The 22,133-nt window shown below is 29.5% G+C and overlaps 1 protein-coding gene across 1 annotated transcript in view; it reads left to right on the top strand.

The window, feature by feature from the left end:
- The first annotated feature begins 6,024 nt into the window (after positions 1–6,024).
- qsm (Zona pelucida superfamily protein qsm) overlaps positions 6,025–22,133 on the top strand; it is a 74,145-nt gene continuing 58,036 nt past the window's right edge. The window contains exon 1 of the mRNA XM_089216250.1: positions 6,025–6,615. Coding sequence (XP_089072376.1) covers positions 6,465–6,615 — 151 coding nt within the window. The 5' untranslated portion in view covers positions 6,025–6,464. The remainder of the gene's footprint in view (positions 6,616–22,133) is intronic.

Genomic DNA, 22,133 nt, shown 5'->3' with positions numbered 1-22,133 from the left:
ATAACAACTAGGTATGCGTCTATGCGAATGAACAATATTATTATTTATTAATATGGTATCAAAATCAAACCATCGATGTATAATGATACACAAAAGTTGTTTAATAAAACATAATTTTCTAGAATTCCTGATAAATCTAACCCGTGTCCAGTATCGAGCCGATAATAATGCACAAAATCATTTTCCCAATAATTCTATTTTTAGTTGCAAAGATAACAAGAAATCAAATATTGACATTTATCAAATCGCAACACACATCTATACTGTTAACCGACAACAATAACAAAGTACTAACAGCATTATCATTAAATATTTATATTACTAATATTATATTGTTATGATCCTATTTAAAACATTATGAATTATTATTTATTATAGGTTCTTAATTCTTATATTATTTTATTTAAGTATGGGCCCCATATTAGAAATTGAAACATGGGGCCCCGGTGCATTGAACCGCTCGCACCGCGGTTTCTACGGCACTGAAGACGATTGTGAACGAAGACGGCGGGTCACCTATGATATTACTAAGTATATTTAATGATATTATTTTGATCAAAGTGATTTATTTTACTATTGGGCACAGGTAATAGGTTAAATTAATATTTGCAGAAAAAATTGTAATTAAAATGTTATTGTGAGTACCAGAAAAATATTATGATAATATTATATACTCTAAAAATGTTTATATAGTGCCCTTGAATAATAATATTTTTAAATTATTAGATAACTTAAATCATTATTTTTTGTTTTAATATGTAATACGGTCCCAATTTGAAAACTTAAAATGTTGTTTTTTATTTATTTATTTAAATATATTCAATCTGCTTACAACGAAAATAAATAGGGATTTAAGAAGAAATATTACTTTTAAATTTTTTTGTCACATTATAAACTATTTATGAAAATCCTTTCATTAATTTTTCAAGCTTTTTGACCCAATGACTGAAGTTTTATTTTTTTTAAAGAAAAAAAAATTAAAATTGAACATGCCCGTAAACAGCTCAAAACGAGTGAAAATATTTTGAAAATGTATCAAATAATATATAAATTATAAAATAAACATTTGGTGTGAATTTCAAGTATCTACACTCTACAGTAGTACAGTACCTACTTCGTTTTTGAATTACATCAATATAGGAAAATCATTCTATAAGAAACCGATTAAATATCTAATATCGTAAAATAATGAAATTAATGAAATTATTTTTTTTTTTATGTAAGCATCAATTCAAAAACTAATAATTGCAATAGACATACTTGAAATGTTTATATCAGAACTTTCAATAAATGGTATAATTTTGTATTTATTATTCATATTTTTTTTTTTTTTAGCTTATTGTAACCTTAATAATTTTTTCAAATTATGTAAATTTTTTAAAATTTTTGTCAACAAAAAACGTTTTCAATTAACGCAAGAATTCTCATAAAATGATATTCCAAAAATCTGATATAAAAATTAAAGAAGAAATATAATATTTTTATACGCATTTAAATTTAATTGCAAATTAAAACAAATTATTTTCCAGATAGAAATTTATAAAAGTTTTTCTTTTCATAACTACCATTAGAAATTTTAACAGAAGATTTCCAACAAAGTTGTTTTGTTCCTGTAATAATACGCTATTCATAGCTATTAGATGTTCTCTATTTTCATAAAAAAAAAAAAATGGTTAACTTTTAACTTCGGTTATTTATATATACTCACTAATTTGACACAACGTCTCTGCTCACAAACGTTTTACGTATACTTCGATTTATCGTTGAATTTAATTATGACACATTCATTACAATGACTTGGTCGACAAAATATACCTACTGTACTGCAGAGAGGTACTTGTCCACCTTTTTTTTTTACTCAAGTCTCTTATACATTTTGGTTAAATGTTTACCTATAATACGTCCTAATCAACCAGTATGGTTCCTTATATACGGCCTATAGGCCATTGGTTGGTGTCTGGTGACTTATACATTGCCACTTTGGCCAGTGTGCTGATAACCATAATATTACGAAATATTAGTAAAATATTATAATATATTGTATTTAACTTTTTGTTTTAAGAGAACGCCACACCCACATGTGCGTCTCCATTTTACAAGAGCGTAACATAACAAAAACTGTTGTTTCACTCGGGAAAGAATCGAGAAAGCTACAGTAATAACTAACGAGATTTTCACCATATTAAAAGGAGAATTTCATCGGTGCAATATCGTTTTTATTTTTTTTCGATATCGATTATACAAAAAAAGTTCTTATTGTTTCATAATACATTATTGTTGTGTTTTTTAAGCATGAATAAATTTTTTTGTAGTTCTGATATCGAAAAAAATAAAGACGATATTGCACAGACAAAATTCTTCTTTTAATATGATGAAAATTTAATTTATTACTTTATTAGTTATTACTATAGCTTTCTCGATTCTTTCCCGAGTGAAACAATTTTTGTTATGTTACGCTCTTGTAAAATGGAGACAATACATGCGGGTGTGGCGTCCTCTTAAGGAATTTAAGCTAAATGTTTACTAAATTTTATTTATACTGATAAAATATACGGACATTGTCTTTAAACTAAACTTTATTTCCTGAAGTCCCTAATAAATTAACAAATTCGGCGATTAAATTCATAAATGATTAAAATTAATCAAAAAAAAATTGCGCAATAGGGGGAACCCATAAAAATGCTAAAAACTGTATAATAAGTTTCATTTCTAGATGTATGAAACAGATTTTGTGTTTAGAAAGCAATGTTATTGAATATTCAGAAAAAATTGAAAAATTCACGCTCAATAATGAGTAATAATATTAATGAACAATGATAGTACGCACACGTACAAGTAATTGCCTATATTAAACTCCTTAAAACAGTCAATTATCAAATCTCCGGTAGCTGATAGGTAATAATAATTTTCATGCTAATGTCCATTTTTCCGGTTTTTTAATTCAATAAAAAAAATTAAATAATTTTCGATCCATCGAAACCTTAATTTTTTAACGAGCTACCCTTCGTTGGGCTATGACGTTAAACTTATAATATTACTGTATGAACAATACACATTAAAAACCATTATTTTTATATACTTCATTAGTTAAGGTGTAATATAATAATCAATCATTTGCATATGATTTATTTTATAGGAGTTAGTAGTGATGCACTGATGCTCATACAGAACGATATCAATAATTTGATTTGACATCGATAATGATGATATGAATTCAGTAGAATATATATTTATAAATTTATAATATAAATTGTATATTTCGAAATAAAATAAAATTTAGCGTTTTTGATACAATTTAATATATATTTATTCGTAATCGACTTCACGAAAAATTGATAAAAATTTTTATAGAATAAAATATGAATGTGTTATATTATTACCTGTTGCACACCACGATGCCGATCTTTAATAGGCATTTAATTCATTTTTTAACATAATATTGGCATATATATATATATATATTATTTTATTATTTATTACACATTTTAATACCGAATATATAATGTATCGGCACACCCTGTACGATGGTCAGTGGTGAAACTATAAAGGTACAATATATAATATATGGGAAGTTGAATATTATAGGTAATAGATGGGGGCCCAGATAGGTATTAGATAAATAACAACCACATTAGACTACAATCTTAAAAAGGCCGGCGCTCTGTATAAGGCGATTTTGATTGATCGTTTTCCGTATGGCCGTACAAGGCGTTATTGTTCGGCATATTCCGTTTCTGTTTGTTTGTAAAAAAATATTTCAATGCATAGGTACAATATTTATCCCATTTGTTTGTTTTCTATTTGTTACCAGATTGTGCTTTTTAGGTATAATATTCGCGCGTATTTCACTAAATGCCATTGATTTCTCGCTGTTTATCTTGTAATGTTCCGAAAATTGAAAAATATCCTAATTTCTTATAATAGTAGTTATGATCACCAAAACATAGACATTGTCAAATCTAGTGGATTTCTGTTGTTACTCGTTAGTTGAAAATATCAGTACTAAGTTCTATAAAGTAATAACGTCTCTAAAATGCCTCTAAATGTTAATTATGCGAGAAGATACCGTTGAAATATTTAAATCTTAAAAAAAATATATATATTGACAAAGATTTAAAGATTATTGAGGAATTAGTATCATCACGTCATGTTTAATAAGATTAAAAAAAAATAACAACACTTTTTGCTTGATACGATGTCATTATATTATTTATATTTAGCGGACGGGTTTAAATGCCTTAAAAATGATCTAAAAATTGCTTTAAAAATGCACCATAAAAGTGCATTTAACGGCAACTGTCCTTAAAAAATGACCCAAAAATTGTTTTAACAATTTTTGAACTGACCAAAATACGAACTCAACGAAATAAACGCGGTTATGATGATGTACTTATAAAGTTATAACATCAACGAACAAAATTAGTTGTTACTGGTTTGAGTCACAATCGCATAACAGCTGGGATCGTATACTGTAAATATATAAAGACGAAATCATAAATAGTGCATTCAACAAATTATAAATGGTTGGAACATTTCTTGAGATAATATTTTGAATATCCAATCAAGTTTAATATTGTAATTTATAAATGCACTAAAAATTAATAAAATTATATGAAAATTATAAAAAAAAATGCATTAAAAACGCCAAAATTGTGGAAAATTCAAATGAATACAAAATATAAAAGTTTAAGTTTTAAATTCTCTGAAACATGAAACGTATTTCATACTTGAAAAGGTTGCCAGGAGTTTCCAAAAAAAAGTGACTTTTGCACTATATGACGTAGATACATTGATTCGTCCTTAATTGTTATATCGACCTTTCTATAATTCGACTGATATCCGTCGATCCGTCCTTTTCTTACCTGTGCTCATGTCATAATCCGGCTGTCAGTGACTAATCAAACATTTTCACTGAGACAGTAAAATTCACATCACTATTTATTTTTTATTTAATTATTATTATAGGAATATTTCAAGAGATTGGACATATAATACAATAATAAACATTATCTAGTAATATATGTATAATAAATAACAGTTATGTATAATTATATATTTAGTATAAGTAATACATATTTTATAGGTACACACATGAATATTATGCATAATATATCAATTTGTAAACGAGGATGCCGAAGAAATTATCCCTCATTTGTGACAAATAAAAACAGTTGATCCGTATTGAGCATTTACAAATTGAGCTGAATTTGAAACCCAATACACATTTATTCGCTCAGCTCAAACTTTAAAATGCATTACCTCTTCCAGACAAAATATAATTTTAAACTCGAGTGAACATTATATAATATGATATTATCTTACGCGTTTTATTGTTTTCAGAATAGCATATTATTATTATTAAATTTTCAAACGATTATGTACGATTGTGAACTGCAAGCTGCAATCTTAAAGCCTGCGCGGTCACACGACGATAGAAAAATGTAATAGTTGCTGTCGTGAAAGTACTATCATGTACACGCATGTCAGTGTGAATGGTGAATAAGTAGATACTGTGATAGTAGCTTTTAACCAGTGGCGTATTTAGGGGGGGGGGGGTTCAACCCCCTCTGAAATGTATGGTTGTGTGGACGTAACTAATTAGAATTTAAGAGGGAGTGTTGAATTTTTTTTTTGTTATCACGTTTCACTGTCATCGTGTGACCGTGGCTTAATTATAATACATATTTCAGGCATGTAAAACACGTGGCCCTCAGCTCGATTTTTTTGTGGCCCGTGGCCCGAGGCCCACATAGTAAGCTTATCAATAGATTTGGCCCACTTGATACTTATATGAGTTTGACACGTCTAATGTAGATGATCGATAATAGCACATAGTAGTTAAACGGACAATATATTTATACCAAAAACGTAATGTTATATTTTAACAGCACATTGAGCGTGTGTCGACACAGAGCGATCTGAGAGGGGCGGACTAGCGATGGAGCGATGAGGATTGAGCGAGAAACATCACAGGGTGGGAGTGAATGGAACCGCCGTCGTCCTCGGCGCACGGTCGATAACGCGCGCGCGCCAGTACACGTTGTTCCGGTTTCGGGTGCGTTCGCTGTGTGTACCTCTTGCCTGACCAGACGGCAACGATATTATATCATTTGAAAAAAATAACTCGAACCATAAACAAAAACGCGTATCGTTCGCACCGGCGACGGGCTGTCTCTCTCTCTTTCCACATCTCACCGTCTCCTTCGCCCGTTTTGCCATCACAACATTTACACACACACACATAATATTATAGGACTATCTTGTATACACACGTGACGGCGACGACTATGCGATCGCTGCACGCCTTCCCGGCGCACCTACGTCAGAACCTCGTCCCGTCGTGACCACCCGCGCGCGCGCACACAAAAGTAAAAGGCCATCGCTGACACAGCACACCGACGACGCTGCCACCGCCGCCGCCGTCCCGAGGGTTGTAAGCCGCTGCAAACAATCGGAAAAACCCTATGTCGCCGTCCCAGATGCGTCCCGCCGTGGTGTCCATCGGCCGACCGCCGTCGATCCGGTCGCCGGTCACCGCACTGCTGCTGCTGCTGCTGGCCACCGCGTTGCTCCCGAACGCCGTCCTGTCCGTAGAGTCGTCCACCGATTCGAAACGTAAGTATACTTCCGGTTTTATGGATTATCTATGATTATGACGATAATGAATTAAGTCCACTCCCTACGGTATCACGAGTGAAATTGTACGTCATAATATTTCAAAATTGAAATTTTCACCGACCACAAAACGATATTGATATTAAATTATTATTATTATTATTTTAAACGACGTGTCTCTCATTATGCGTTCATGGAAGCATATTATAACATATTGGTTATTCTCAAAATCAAAATTATATATTTTTATTAGGAAAATAACTAAATTTTAATGTGCAAGTACTTACTTACGGTTTGTATTTTGATTTTTTCAATTCAAAATTATTATTAAGTATACCTACCTATCTAGTACCTACGATAATGATGAATAATTTATGAAATTCAAAATTAACAATTTATAAACGACAAGTATGATAATTATTTAAGTTAAAAAAATGTATTTGTATTTTATATTAATTCTAAAACACATGATGAATTAAAAAATGTGTCATATAGGTATTATTAATATGTAGTTTTAAGCTCAAATTTTTGAAATAAAAATTCCGTGCGTCATAATTACGCGACGTGATAACTATAGATAAATATTAAAATAATCTCATTATAGATCTTGTAAAATGTAAGCTTTTATTTATACGCCCCCGAAAAAAAAAACACTCTATTTTAATATTTTTTTAGTACATATTATATATTATATGCATACGTAAATGTTGCACACTCGTCCTGGCGATCTGCAAGCGGGTTTTCAACGACAATAAACGTAGTAATAATATTATATTTTATTATAATACCTCTATAGAATATGTTATGGTAAACAATTTTATTATTTGTTAATTTGTTATACCATCGTTAATGTCACCGTTCACATGCCGTCGGCTCTGCGTCCGTAGACTTTGTGCAGTCTATTATTGTTATAATATAATCTACTGGCTTTATCCCAACGATTTTTCCCCATCATTGCCCAAAGCGGGCTGCGGGACTCGAGATATACGTCTGATAATATAATATAATGTTTTGTGGTATTTTCATGGGGATGGAATGGATCAAGACCGACAAAAATATATTTATGTTTTTATTATTTTCATATTATTTTCAGGCATTATAGAATTATTATTATTATTATATAATATTTTAATACGCTAGAATTACACCGGTGACGTAGAAATATAAGAGAATATCGCAGGAATTGATAAGATTAATGTAAATCTGTTATGATATAAAATTATTTTATTCAAACTGTCTTAATTTCACTGTACCACACGTTATTATTTTAATATTGGTATCGGTACTTACGATTTTTTGTTGATTCTACCACGCCATATATTATTTGTGCTGCAGCCGTCCTCGAAATTTCGGGAAAATTGAAAAATGATTCCATTGTTCTCTGTGAATGTATTATGTACGTTATCTTATTATAAATTTGTAACCGACGTGCATTAAAGTTATAGTTCATATGAAGGTTGCTGTGAAAGTCTAAAATATCATATACCCACGGCATCAGCATTCCAAACTTATACGTAGGGCTATAAATTTAATGAACTATAAATTCAAAAAAAAAATATCAAAATTTAAAAAGTATAAAAATCTAATACATTTTACTAAAAAGGTAAAAAGTTTTGATTGACGAAAATTCATAAAAATGAAAAACAACGTTATTAAAACGCAAAAAAAATTTGATTCAAACTATATCCTGTAACTACTTAGGTATATATTTCTTAATCAATCTATGTTTTACGCAATGAGCTAAAAATAATACATTTTCCTACAAATATTCGTAGACCTAGCTGGAGCTTAAGATGACGAATTGTTAGTAACCCAACTCTGCTATAACCCCCTAAATTCATGACTTCACCATTGGTCAACTACGGTGCAGGCGATAATGTATCGGAGATGTCAAAATAACATAAATGTTTATATGGGGTAAATATTATTAATGAAGTTAAAATATGCCTCAAAAACAACAAAATAAACATTTATATGTAACTAAAATTTCAAAACTGCTTTGTGAAAAACGTATTGGTTTTGTACTCTGACATTTTCGTGACTGTGCAGAAAAACAAAATATATGGTAATGCAGTAATGCTACAAATCTTCTACCTTGTAGTCATTATAATAATAACCAAGTTTAATAACTACCTCATATAGCACCTAATCGAATATTTTGGTGTAATATGTTATATGTTATTATGATAACGTGCGTTAAACACATGGTTTACGCGGAAAACGGTACAGACGGAGTAATAAGAGCAGTGTACCTTGATAATGTTATTTCGGTATATTACAATAATAATTATTGTTATGCGCTGCGGAGTTGCTTCTGTGCCTATCTAGCTGCGCAAAAAAATAATAAGTGTTATAGTTCGGCCCTTATTCCGCATCGTGAACACGTTGGGCAATATAATCCGTCATCCGAAACTGAGGAATAATTCTATTAGGTATTATTATTGTTAATATCATACTGAAGTAGTTTCACTAATGATTTTATCCAATTAGGATGCAAATATATAATAATACCTTATAATTATATAACGACTAAAAAAAAAAAAAAAAAAATTGAAAACTGTGCTAAGTCGTCGTTGTTCGTGTTCATATGGCGAAAATTATTATTGAGCATTTCCATCGTGTTTGTATAATAATGTTATGAGCCCGAGAATACTAATTCCTATGCACAAACTAATTTGATGCGTAAAATGCATTTAATTTTAAGTCCCAAACAGCTCACAAATAATCACGTTGAACATTTTTAAAAAACAATTGTCATTTTAACGGTTGTTTGCATAAAATATATTAAAAGATGGACTAAATAGGGTAGATATCCATAATAAATTACAACAAATATAAAAATCAAAGTAATAATAACAATTTTATAAATATTAAAAAGAATAAAATTTTAAATTTAACATAATATATGGTCACACAGTAGCGAATCTCATAAAATCTAATCTTAACAATTCGTGAATTCGTGGTAATATTAGCAGTGTACGTACATTTACACTCATCCGAGGGTAGAGTATTTTAAATAATTTAGGTGTAAAAATTGACATAGAATATGTTAAATCAGGAAAAAGAAATTATCGATCCAATAACAAGAAAAAATATTATAATGTACGTATTACGATAAATTATATTGGCACTTTGTATATATAGGTACTGAGAATAACATAAATACGACGGAGAAAAAAATGCATTTATTTTACAGCCCTTGTAAAGTTGTTCATTATATTATATTATGTTATAAAATTATAAATTAGGTACTTATCTGTAATTTATTATCAATGGCGAAGGTATTTACGAATGTTTTCATAAATGCAATTATTTTTGAAATGCATTTTCTTTTTGACCAGTTTAGATCACACGATTTCTAGATTCAGCCTCTCCTCCCCCAGTGTTTGAAATATGTATAATATGTGCATCACTAACTATGATGTGTTATGAATTGAACATAATATTATGATATGTCTGGTCCGCTGAAACATTCCGGTCTATATCAGTGGCTCTAAAACTATGGTATACACTGGCACGTATCATACCACTAGTGGTACGCAAAAAGCCGTGTGGTATAATATATTTATCATGATTTTTGGAATGTAATTTTATATTTTGTCGAATCACTCTTGTAAATGAAATTTATTATTGTAATAATTGTTTTGGTCGGAAGGTCGGCGCCCGGCGGAATCAATATGTAAAAAAGTTCGGCGGAGTCGATACACGCGATACAATCAGTAGATTTTTTACTGATAAAAAGTAATTTCGGCGCAATTGACGTGCACTCCTTTGAGTAGTCTTATTTTTAGGCAATTACCTAATGTGGTCCATGACTGACTCGTTATATAAACTAAACAATTTTCAGAACCACTGATCTATTAAAATTTAAGTATAATGACATGAACGTATTTTTCTCATAATTCACGAATTCTACCCAGGGGAAATTAATATACGACACACGATGATGGCTGGTACATTGGTGTACAGCATATACTATAATAATATATCGTTGATATCGGAACGGACTACACGCTTCAAACCGGAGGTAATGACCTACACGATTGTGTGTGTGTGTGTGTGTTTCCAATTGAAAGTCTGATCGGTCGTAGGTACAATAGTAAATAATAATACACCTGCAGTATGATATTGTGCCTGCAACAACACGCACGGCTCGAATCGCGCATGAAACACCCTCTACAGCGACGCACACGCCGTGTGCCGTAGACAATGATCGACGAGAGACCAGCCACGCAATTTCTTTCGTATATAATACTATTATATTTCATTACAAAGTAACATAATAATAATTATTTGAGGCAGCTATTATCATATAATACATAACACCGGCACGCATTAAATGGGAGGATTGACTAATTTATCATCAACATGTTTTGGGGGTATGATGAATAATAACAGTAATATTTTCGTCTATCGGCGTTGTCATTGTGGCGTTATCACCTATATACATAATTATAAGCATTGATAATAGAAGATTGACTCTTCTATCTATGGTTATAAGAGGACGACGCACACTATAATCATACGTTGTTCTCTCTCTCTCTCTCTGAAACCCACTCGTGACATATTTATAGCAAATTTGCGTTCAAAAGAATTAAATCATGTTGTGTTGAATATCATAGTTTTGTTATATTTTGGCATATCGATCTATTCTATTATATATTATACCATCAAACTCCAATTAGCTTAGAACGTTATATTTGCTTGCAGTACGTTAACTTTTTTTTACGGAAATTTCATTTTCATCACAAGTATGGTAAATATTTTTATTCAACATCGTTGATGTATTTCACAGAAAAATATTGAAATATCGTAAAAAAGCCAAGCTATACAATCACACGGATAGCAACACTAGATCGCACGTTCTGTGCTGAACGCAAATAGTATTAGGTACTGTGTAGTTGCGCGTAATAGGCAGTGGATACAGAAAACAAATATCGCGCCGACCTTCTCTTAAGTAATAGGGTTGTTGGGTATAAGATTTCAAGTGAATAATTTTAGTAAGAGTGTGCATCGTCATCGAGTGAGAAATATGATGATCATGTAGTGTTTGGTCGTATAGAACATAGGTCTGCGGGCTATGCTCTCACACAAGTAAATAATAGGTAAATGAATATTAGACATCATATAATATTAAAAAACTTCAAAGTTCGATTAAACAATATATTATTTTATGTTTCGTTTAGTACCCCTCCCAACCCCACCCAAAAAAAAAAAAAAAAAAAAAAAAATGTACTTGAATATTAAAATATAAATCATTGTAAGTATAGATACTATACAATATATTTATTTATTGGAACAAATAATTGGAGTCCTGCGGTGTAATGAACGTCGTTATATTGTTATTGTTATTGCTATTGTTACTATTATTATCATAATTATTATTATCGTTATTATTTAATATGATTTTAGATCTGATTGTAATATAGACACTTATTACAAAATCAAAAGAGGAATATTATTGGAGAAAATAGCATCCGATTTTCAATATTTATTTTATGATCTTAGGCACAAATTATGTCAAAATTTAATTTTTAATCTTCCATTTATATATTACATATACCTAGGTAAATTATCATGATAAATAGTTTCTTGGAATTGAGCCTTACTTAAAATAATTAGGCCACTGAGTGGAGGTGGCCAACTGTGAAGATAGTTCTCGTGCCAGCCAAACCGACGTACCTAGCTTCGTGTGCAATAATGTAATAGTAGAACAACAAAATAATTAAATTGTTTTTTAGTAATTTGCCATTACTCATTACTTATATAAGTGGCTTAGTGTAGCAATTTCTCTCAATCGTATAATCTTTTTGCAAAAATATATTCGTTACAAATTACAATATTTAATATATTTTAATATATTTAAAATATTAAATTACAATACCTCTACAAAATATGAATTGTCGAATTTGTTCCATCTCATTGTAGATATTATAAATTGTGAGTGGGTAAAGCCCCTCACAAGCTATATATTTAAAATTAAAACCCGGACTAAATTCTGGCTTAGTATCCGAGTTTTATTAACTTGATCCCTCGATCCGTTTTAAATTCTTAAATCACATGATGTTATACTTAAAGCAGTAATATATCAATACGACTATACGTAGGGAATATAATAAGAGTTGTTTAATTTTTTACCAATCTATTTCAAACGGAATTTTTGTTTACGTGTTTATAACATTATAATGATTTATTTATTGTTATCGTTGTACAATGATAACTAGCACTAATTTGTCTGTGCTCAATGTCCTGTCCAATTGTTAGACTATAAGGTTATAAATCTTGATAGATAGGTATACCTACTTTATATTGTAATGATGAGATGGAAACGAAACGATTTTTCCGATTTCCTTGTAGTGCTCTAAAACAATCGAAATCGAGATTTAAACCTACATTTACGAATCTGCCGTTATAAATTACGATTGTATCATACCTACACACGCGCGGATAGAGAGCAAATGTTTTTTTTCCGCACGGAACGAATCCGTCATTATTTAGGCGATCGGTATATTTTCACGAACCCGTATATTTGTAAAATAGGCATGTCGATAATTGTCATGATTGCCACGCGGTTTTCGAAAATAAAATCGAAAAAAAAAGCAATACGGACATTATTGACCGCGGTACACCCATCTTTTCGTGTGTTGTACTCGCAATGCAGCTATAATGTCATCGACTTTCGAAATTTCGAATAATTTACGCGCGGTAAATGGCAACCCATCGTATAATCCGACATTCACAAATTAATTTTTTTTTATATATAATATATAGAACCATTCAATTCGACACGAGTACGTTTTTTATGTTATTAGAATATAATTATAGTCATATTATATCACACGGCTAAATTCTGACGATATGGTGAACATAATATAATAGTATTATGCACATCACGGATCCAAAAAAATTGAGGGGGCTTAGTTAATCTTCAACATATTTTGTTCAACGGAGCTATTTTTGAGAAGTAGGATGTTCAAACGATGGAATGAATCATGATAATCCTATGAGGATTGAGACGAATGAAATATCATAAATATAAATGCACAACATATAGGTAATTATAGTACTGCAGTTTGAATTTGCTGAACAATTTTGCTGTTAATATTTTATTAAATAATATCGTGTTTGCTGAAAACATTAATATGAAGCGTTTTCAAGTTCACATATTAATATCAACCGAAGTACCTATAAATACAAAATAATAGGTGTACATAACATACGCTTCGTGGGAGGACTCGGAACCGCATTTACAAAAATCCAATTCAAAACCACCTGTCATGCAGCGTGTCTCTGATCGCTGTATGCCTGTATATATACTGCATTTACCTATATATTATTATTATTATTTTGTTTTTTTAACGTGGTAGGTAATATTATATATATAAAAAAAAATTAAAGTCACGTGTTTATGGTTTTATTACCATCATTATAGAACGGAGCACAACATATTTCGTAATACACCTACCTACAATAAACATATAAACAATAAAAATTATATTATTGTAGGTACGCATTATTTTTTTTTTTTTTTTGTTTACGGCTGCCCGAATGACGACTATACGATGATGATGATAGTGTTTTTTGCGCGTAACTGCATGCTTGTTTATAGTATTTAAAATGTTACACTTTAGACATTTATTTTTTGATTTCATATTTGAAAATATTAAAAAAAAAATCGAGTATACATTCATGCCAAGTTATATGGCTGTGTTAGACTTTGTCTCAATATTCTATTTTATTGTCATAATATAAAAATACTTATGTAACATAAAAAAGAAAATGAAACCTAAACAAACTTCAGCCACGAAGCCCTGTCATAGATGTTGGTATCATAGTTGGTAATATTAAATTCCATTTAAAGAATATTGTTCTTAAACACATTATTTTATGGTTTATATGACATATAATATGACGTGTGATCCCGTTGGTGCGTGACACTATATGCACAAAAAATCCACGAAATGTGATTGATGCCATTCATATTATGCGTACATATTATATTGAACGTCGTATCACAATAATTACTATATTAATATGTATTACGTCTAATAATAATAGCAATATGATTATTTTGTAGTAGACGCGTCTCAAACGTCAAAAACAGCATCCCTGCAGTAAAAATGCATTTCGAATAGCGTTTTAATTAACGCATAATATAGTTTTATATTATTATTATTATAATAATATACTACCCGAGAGTGGTGTGATGTACACCTCGAGAACACTTCCGAAGGTCGACTTGTAGAACGCATAAGGTAATAATAATATATTTCGTTATACAATGTAAAACGTCTTCGGGAAACATTATCCAATTGTCATTAGCTCCGAATGAACGTTTTACATGATCATATTATAATATACAATATGGATATAAGCGCATGATGGGTACTGGCAGGCGCATCTCGATGATTAACCGCGGGGTTTGTGGGTACAACTGCGCTGAATATACTCAACCCGACGTGTTTGGAATTTTAAGATATTGTATAATATTATTATAATACAATGTATGATGTATACTATTATTTATACGTCTAAGCTATACAATGTAATAGTAATACAATATCGAACGCCTGCTGCTATTATTATTATTATTATTATTGAATATATATCAGCGGACATCAATGGCGTGTTATCCTTGTACAGAGAGTAGGTACAAAACAATGATGGTTGTTAACACTATATAACGCGGTCCTTTGTGTGCGTTTTCCTTAACAGTTTTAACGTATACCTGGATATTAGAATGGAAATTTAAACGAAATTAAATAAAAACAAAACAAGAAACGGATCAAGATATGGTGGCGGCCGACAGCAGTATGTCGATAGGTACATATTTCAATATAATATTTTAATACTATAAGAAGATGCGTAAGAATAATTCAGTTCGTTTATTATGGGGTTTTTTTTTTTTTTAATTCGAACCTATTATTTAAGACTTATAGGAGCAATATATGTATACGTATATTATTATGTATATTATTATGTATATTATATTTTATTGAATTGCGAACAGTGCGCGTGTCTGCAAATACGTATATTTTATAGTAATAATATGAACTCATAGGTTCGACAAAATAAGTGTTAGTTATCTCTAATTGTATTTCACCAGCAGATCGTGGGGCACGTGGGAGGAATAAGACTGCGCAGTATCTGCAATCTTCCCACATTAAAATTCCATTAAATATTAATAAATTTAAACGGATAAATGAGTGGTATTAAATTTATAGGAACATTAAAAAAAAATGTGTAGAAGTATTTTTAATTTAAAACAGTTTTTAATACATTGTATGTGAAAAACATTGCTATTTACAATCATGTATTTTTGACGAAGATAAAATTGCAATGTATAATTTGTGTTCAAAATATTAAGTTCTCTGCAGTTCACATTGTACCTACACGCCTATCTAGAGACAGTAAATTGTATGTATAGGTTAGGTACACATGTGCGTAGTTATAGATATGTACCTTATCATAATTTATAGTTTCACAAAAAGAAAAATCCATTACCGTTAATAATGGAAATATTATATAGTGTAATGGAATCTTTTGGTCGTAATACTTTGAGTTTCTCGACTGGCTTGTATCCGAGACTCGACTTATTCTTGCACTCGAAAGTAGCTATAAATACGCATATGTGATATACGTATAAAATAGTGCTCAACAAATTTCGCGGGTTACCCTTAAGCGCGCTTACTATTTAACTCACTTCTTATTTAAATTTTAAAATAATAATTATTATTATAATATGATACCTATATTATATTGTTCACACTTTTGTAGACGAACACACAAAGGTGGAAAAAATAAGGTCAATCTACAATGTGTAGAGATTAGATTGACATATTCTTCCTATGTGTTTTATATTTTTGAAGAAATTTGATAAAGATTCGAAATTCGAACGCACGCGCTCTTATAATATCTATAATTTTTTTTAAATTTCAACTGTCAACCATTTGCAGATTTGAATTTTCTTGCTTTGACGTATAAAAGCAGTCCGCTGTAGCTAGTATCCAAGGAAAGTATTTAAATTTCATAGTGATATACCTATAATATAATTCGTGCATTCGAGTACAGATGTTTCGCGTTTACATTAAATAAACAGCACCGGTACATGCAAGGACGATACTTAAAAATATTATTGAGGACGACTAAGTAAACAACATAATAATTAACCCGTACATTTTATTATTTTAATATGTAATACATAATATGTAGATGATACCTATGGTGCCCGTTGTGTTCTGGCCGAGTCGGTTAGATATTGTCTGGTTACGCATTGTCCTCCTTTTATTTATTTATTTTTATCTTTCTCGTATTTTAATTTAAATGTGAAATTTAATGAATATAAAATCACTTAATTATACTTCCCGGTCCGTGAATTTTATTGTTGATGGGTATAATTTGTATTAATTATTCAAGTGTTATTTTTAGCAGAACTAAAAAGTAGAAACAAAGTAAAAATAATATTTATCTGAATATTATGTATAAATATAGTTCGTTTGTTCAACAGATGAGAGATAATGGAACTTTGGGCCCACCTTAATGTGTTACGGGGCCTTAGGGTGAATATTTCTTGTCGTCAAAACAAAAATAATAATATGAATGCACCACTGATGCCTTTATGTTAAATCGTGTTTAGGTATACGAATAGGTTATGATGAGGTTAACGACTATGCAGCACGATGTTAAGTACTTATAGTTATAGGTGCTTAAATGTATATTATTATAGTATCGCTGGTCCGATATTGTCTCGCGAACACCTCAGCTGCATGATAATATCTATTATTCGATTGAATAATTAATATAATGCAATCATTAACAATTATTATCCGTAATACAATCAATGTAACAATATACGTAAATATATGTATGTAGGTAGTACATAATATAGAAGTAGGGCTGCACTATATAGAGCCTAATTTGACCTTGTTTCTTCGCGTTCAGCTCTCACTCCGCCAGCCATATAGGTATAGATAAGTGAAAGGATCTTTCGTTTTCTCGTGACCACCGCTAAATGTATATATAATCATATTAACTGCATATATGTATAATACGCGTTATGTGCATTATTTTGACAGATACTTACGCTGCTGCAGGGCAACAAATTACGAGTAATATAATAATTATAACGTGTAAGTTATGTACAGCGAAAATTGTACAGGACACAACGTGCAATCGTTGATTTTTCTATCGAATTTGCCAATTATATATTTAATATAGTTACTACCTTGAATGAAACACGTAAAACGATATTTATCATTTAAATGCTATACTATACCTGAGGATTTCTACTCAATTGAAAACCACGCGGCTAATATGTGTTAACACATTATTCATTAAACGTTTCTGTTTGCACTTTTTAAGATACCGAACCGATTTCACCTGGTAATTGATATTAATCCGCATTTATAATATTTTGTAAAAATTGTCCGATTCTAAGAAATTCTATATCCAATATTTAATTTGTTTTATATTTTTGTAAAATCACTTTAAAAGACTTAATTTATTATATCCTTAGTATAAACGTTTTAATAACTGAAGTATTACTCGTTTGAATTTCAAATAAGGTACCTACATACCTTATTCGATTAATAAATATTAACGTTAAAAAAAAAAAATGATCCACCAAATAATTTACAGTTATAAATAGTGGTTCTCATTTGAAAATCAGAAATTTGTATCACCACACTCCTTTGATAGTACAAAAAATCTAAAAAATTTGAAAATACTGTCTTTGAGTATGTATATGTTTAAAAGTTCCAAAAATCATAATTTGAATAAATTCATTATAAAATTAAAAATAGGGTGAGCGTGCTTAAGGGTGAACATCCCTATATATTTATTCCTAATTTTAACTCGATCGAAAACCACATGAATAAACTATTATTGACGATTGACTTTACCACGATAATTGCAATTCTTTGTTAATTTGTTCGACTTAGGTTTTTCTTTAGGAATTAAATAAAAAAAAATTTTAAATTGAATAGGTCAAAAAATATACCAATTCGCCGCTATTTGCAGTACCTATTTTTTATTTTATTTATTTTTTTTTTTTTTTGGGGGGGGGGGAAGAGACTTTTGAACGTTTGTTTTTTCTATACAGGAAAAATGTGTATACCTCCCAAGTATATAAGTCATAATATGTATTTCGAAAATTGTATGTCAGTTATTATAGTTTTTAGTTTTAGTTATTTTTTTTAAAATTACAGTGACAATTTAAAATTTTATGACGTGATGATTATAATTATATGCATATTATTATTTTTCCGTATAACTTTGAAGCTATGGATGATTATTAGGACTATAAAATAAAACAATAGGTATAATGTTCATCGTTATTGACTAATATGTGTTCCAAATATTTAATCTTTAAGACCTGTTTATGACTTTATAAAAGGGTAAACAAAACTTTAAAAATGAATAACTTCTTATGAACACTATAAATAAACTTGACAACAAATTCAGGATATTATTTTTTCAAATGCAATAGTATTTATCACTTCTTTAAAATTTATCAAAATAGTAATAAATAACACATGTCACACATCTATCCTGCTCTGAAATAAGCGAAGCGAATTGAGGGCCCGATGCTCGGTCTTTTTACAATTCTGTCAGTCAGTTTTTCATCCGTAGTTGTATAATACGAGTTAAGTGTATTTATTGTGTAGACCTTGAAAATTACAAAAAATCCGACCTGATCGAAAACACAGGAAAAAAGCATGGGCATGTGTGTACGTTTACTCTGGAATAACAATATTGTTTTATAAATTGTACGCTATTATCATTATTAACAGCGTTGTTATTATTTTAATATTTTATATATTCTATCAGTATATCGCTCTACGCGTATGATAAGATATTCAAAATAAAGTTCAGCTCGATAAACACAACTTCCAAAATTTAGATAGATTACTTTCATGTGAAAAACACAAATAACATATAAATATATTTTATTGTAGCATACGATTTTTGATTTTAAAATGTGCCCATAGTGATTAATATCTATATTTGACTCATTACGTATTAAAATAGCTGATAAATGATTACCATAATGACGGTTGTCATGAGTCTTACATATTGTTTTAACTCATCCTCCATGTCGCATATTGCAACAACCCTCCATGCGTCTAATCATCATAGCATTTAGCCTAATAAAATAGTTAATATTTACCCGCAGTCCATAAATATTAAAATTCCGTGCGTTATATTAATTTGTAATAATATCAAAATATGTGTTACACTATATATTATGGACATTATTTGGTTTTCATTGTTTGTAATGATTGATATTGAGCAGGTTAATATATAAAATCATCGTCTATCGGATAACGGGAATATTAGGTATTATTATGAATATAATGGATATATTATCATATTATTTTATTTTTATTGGCATTTATTAATAATATTATGATTTATTATTACACTAAACTTACTATTTTTATCGTAGAAAATCTGACATTCACCGTTTTTAAGAATTTAAGATCTGTATCTTATGGTTTCACGTTTTCGATATTTATAATAAGTATATAGTTATTGAGAAAGAAAAGGGAAACGATTGTGTGCAATAATACTTTGAGTTTCAACATCATAGATTGTTGTTCGTTTCAATAATGTTGTACTAAGTCTTTTGAGACAATACAAGCATCAGAATGAATAAATTATTGTCTTAGGTAACTATATCGCTTGTAGCAGTTATATGCATTATGTGCAAATATCAAACATGTATCTATGTACGAATGAACGAGGTACCTCCTACTTGATTTGGAAATTTTATCGATGAATTTGTTCCAAAATAATATTTAATTTAAAAGCTTCATAACACATACGTCATATTTTGTGGTTGTTTACAACAACATTGTACGTACTTAGTCTTTTGAGACGGTATTAAATTGTCAGAATGAATAAATTATGTATTTTGGTAACTATACTGTCGTTTATTGTTCTATTCACGATCGGACAATATACAGACATCGAATGTGTGTCTATATATTCGAGGCGTACCTATTTGAGAAATTTTATCGATGAGTTTGTTCGAAAATAATTACTTTTTAAACATCATAATATACTCACACATCATATCTCATATTATATATTTATATATTGTATATCGGTTAGGTTAACGAAAAAAGACTAGATACATTTTATAAATGTTGGTATATACACTTGTTATTGTTTAAATATAATGTATCGTTATCGAAGTAACTATTCAACTATTGTATAAAATCAAAGCCACTAAAACATATACGTATTATAAAACATTCAAAACACAAAACTCATCTTCGTAAAATTGGCAAACATCTACGGGTTGGGATATTGTATTATTGTTGTAAATGTATCGAAGTATATATAATGTGTAACATTATGGCTTGACAATCTTTTTTATTCTGCGTGAGGTATTACATTGCCAGTTCAAAATATGAACCCACGAAGGCTAGTTGTAAAAATAATATTTCGATAACTATAATTAATTCTATATCATGTATTCATATATATGTATATATATCATGTTTTGGAGACCTTCTACTCTTAAAAATTTAACAAAAAAAAATTATAAAAAATACTCCAATATTGCTTGCAAATTACCCATCTCAAAATCACATATTTGGAAGGAAAATTAAACATTTAATTTTCAAACTATAATATAATATATAGTGTCACCTCTTGAAATGTCAAATATAACTGTTTATACTTATTAAATAATTTTTATATTTTATATTATTCCATTATTCCATAATAAATGCGTATAAACAGTAAAGTACTAAATACTAATCGATTTCGAATTGAGAACATCAAGTAGGTACTACTCGATTTTCGAAAACATTTATTTAAATATTTTATTTTTTTCATATTTTTATTATCATGATATTAACTTCTAATAGTAATATAGAGGTGCATTCACTTGATATTATTATTATGTATTTTAAATAGAGTAGGTGGTTGAATGGCAATTCACCAAATGACCTTGAAATTTAATGACATAATTCGAAGGTTATCTTATTCAAATTTCTTCGTGTATTTGAATCCCGGAACGTCTCGTGTCTTAACAATATAACTTTAATGTACATAATAAGAAAATGAAGACTATATTATTTTCAATTGAAAATTATTCACATCCTGCAATCTTTATTGTAATTAATGGTTTTGTATATTGCTATTCGGATGATGGTCATAAATAAAATTACAAACTTTAGTGTTGCTCGTATTGATAATGTTATATTATTGTTATTGTTTTTATTATTCGAAACAATACATCAATAGTATTAGTACCTAATTATTAAGACTTAATAATTAAAAACAGAATTTATTAAAAACATGTTCGCTTCTGTAAGTAACATATCAAAAATATAGACTATTACGTTATATTTTTTATGTGCCCACTCACACCTACTTTTAAAGTTTCAAAAAAGACTTTAACGCTTTATACGACTTGTAATATTACTATAAATATTGAACATTTATTTATATTATGCACTTCAGTGATCTTGATTTAATTTTTTTTTTTTGTAGTTATTATTATT

Source organism: Diuraphis noxia, unplaced genomic scaffold (assembly GCF_037042655.1).
Source record: "Diuraphis noxia isolate RWA-SAM2 unplaced genomic scaffold, SU_Dnox_SAM2 contig0001, whole genome shotgun sequence".
Taxonomy (NCBI): domain Eukaryota; kingdom Metazoa; phylum Arthropoda; class Insecta; order Hemiptera; family Aphididae; genus Diuraphis; species Diuraphis noxia.
The sequence above is the reverse complement of the archived record's forward strand: the minus strand, read 5'-3'. Positions and strand labels throughout refer to the sequence as shown.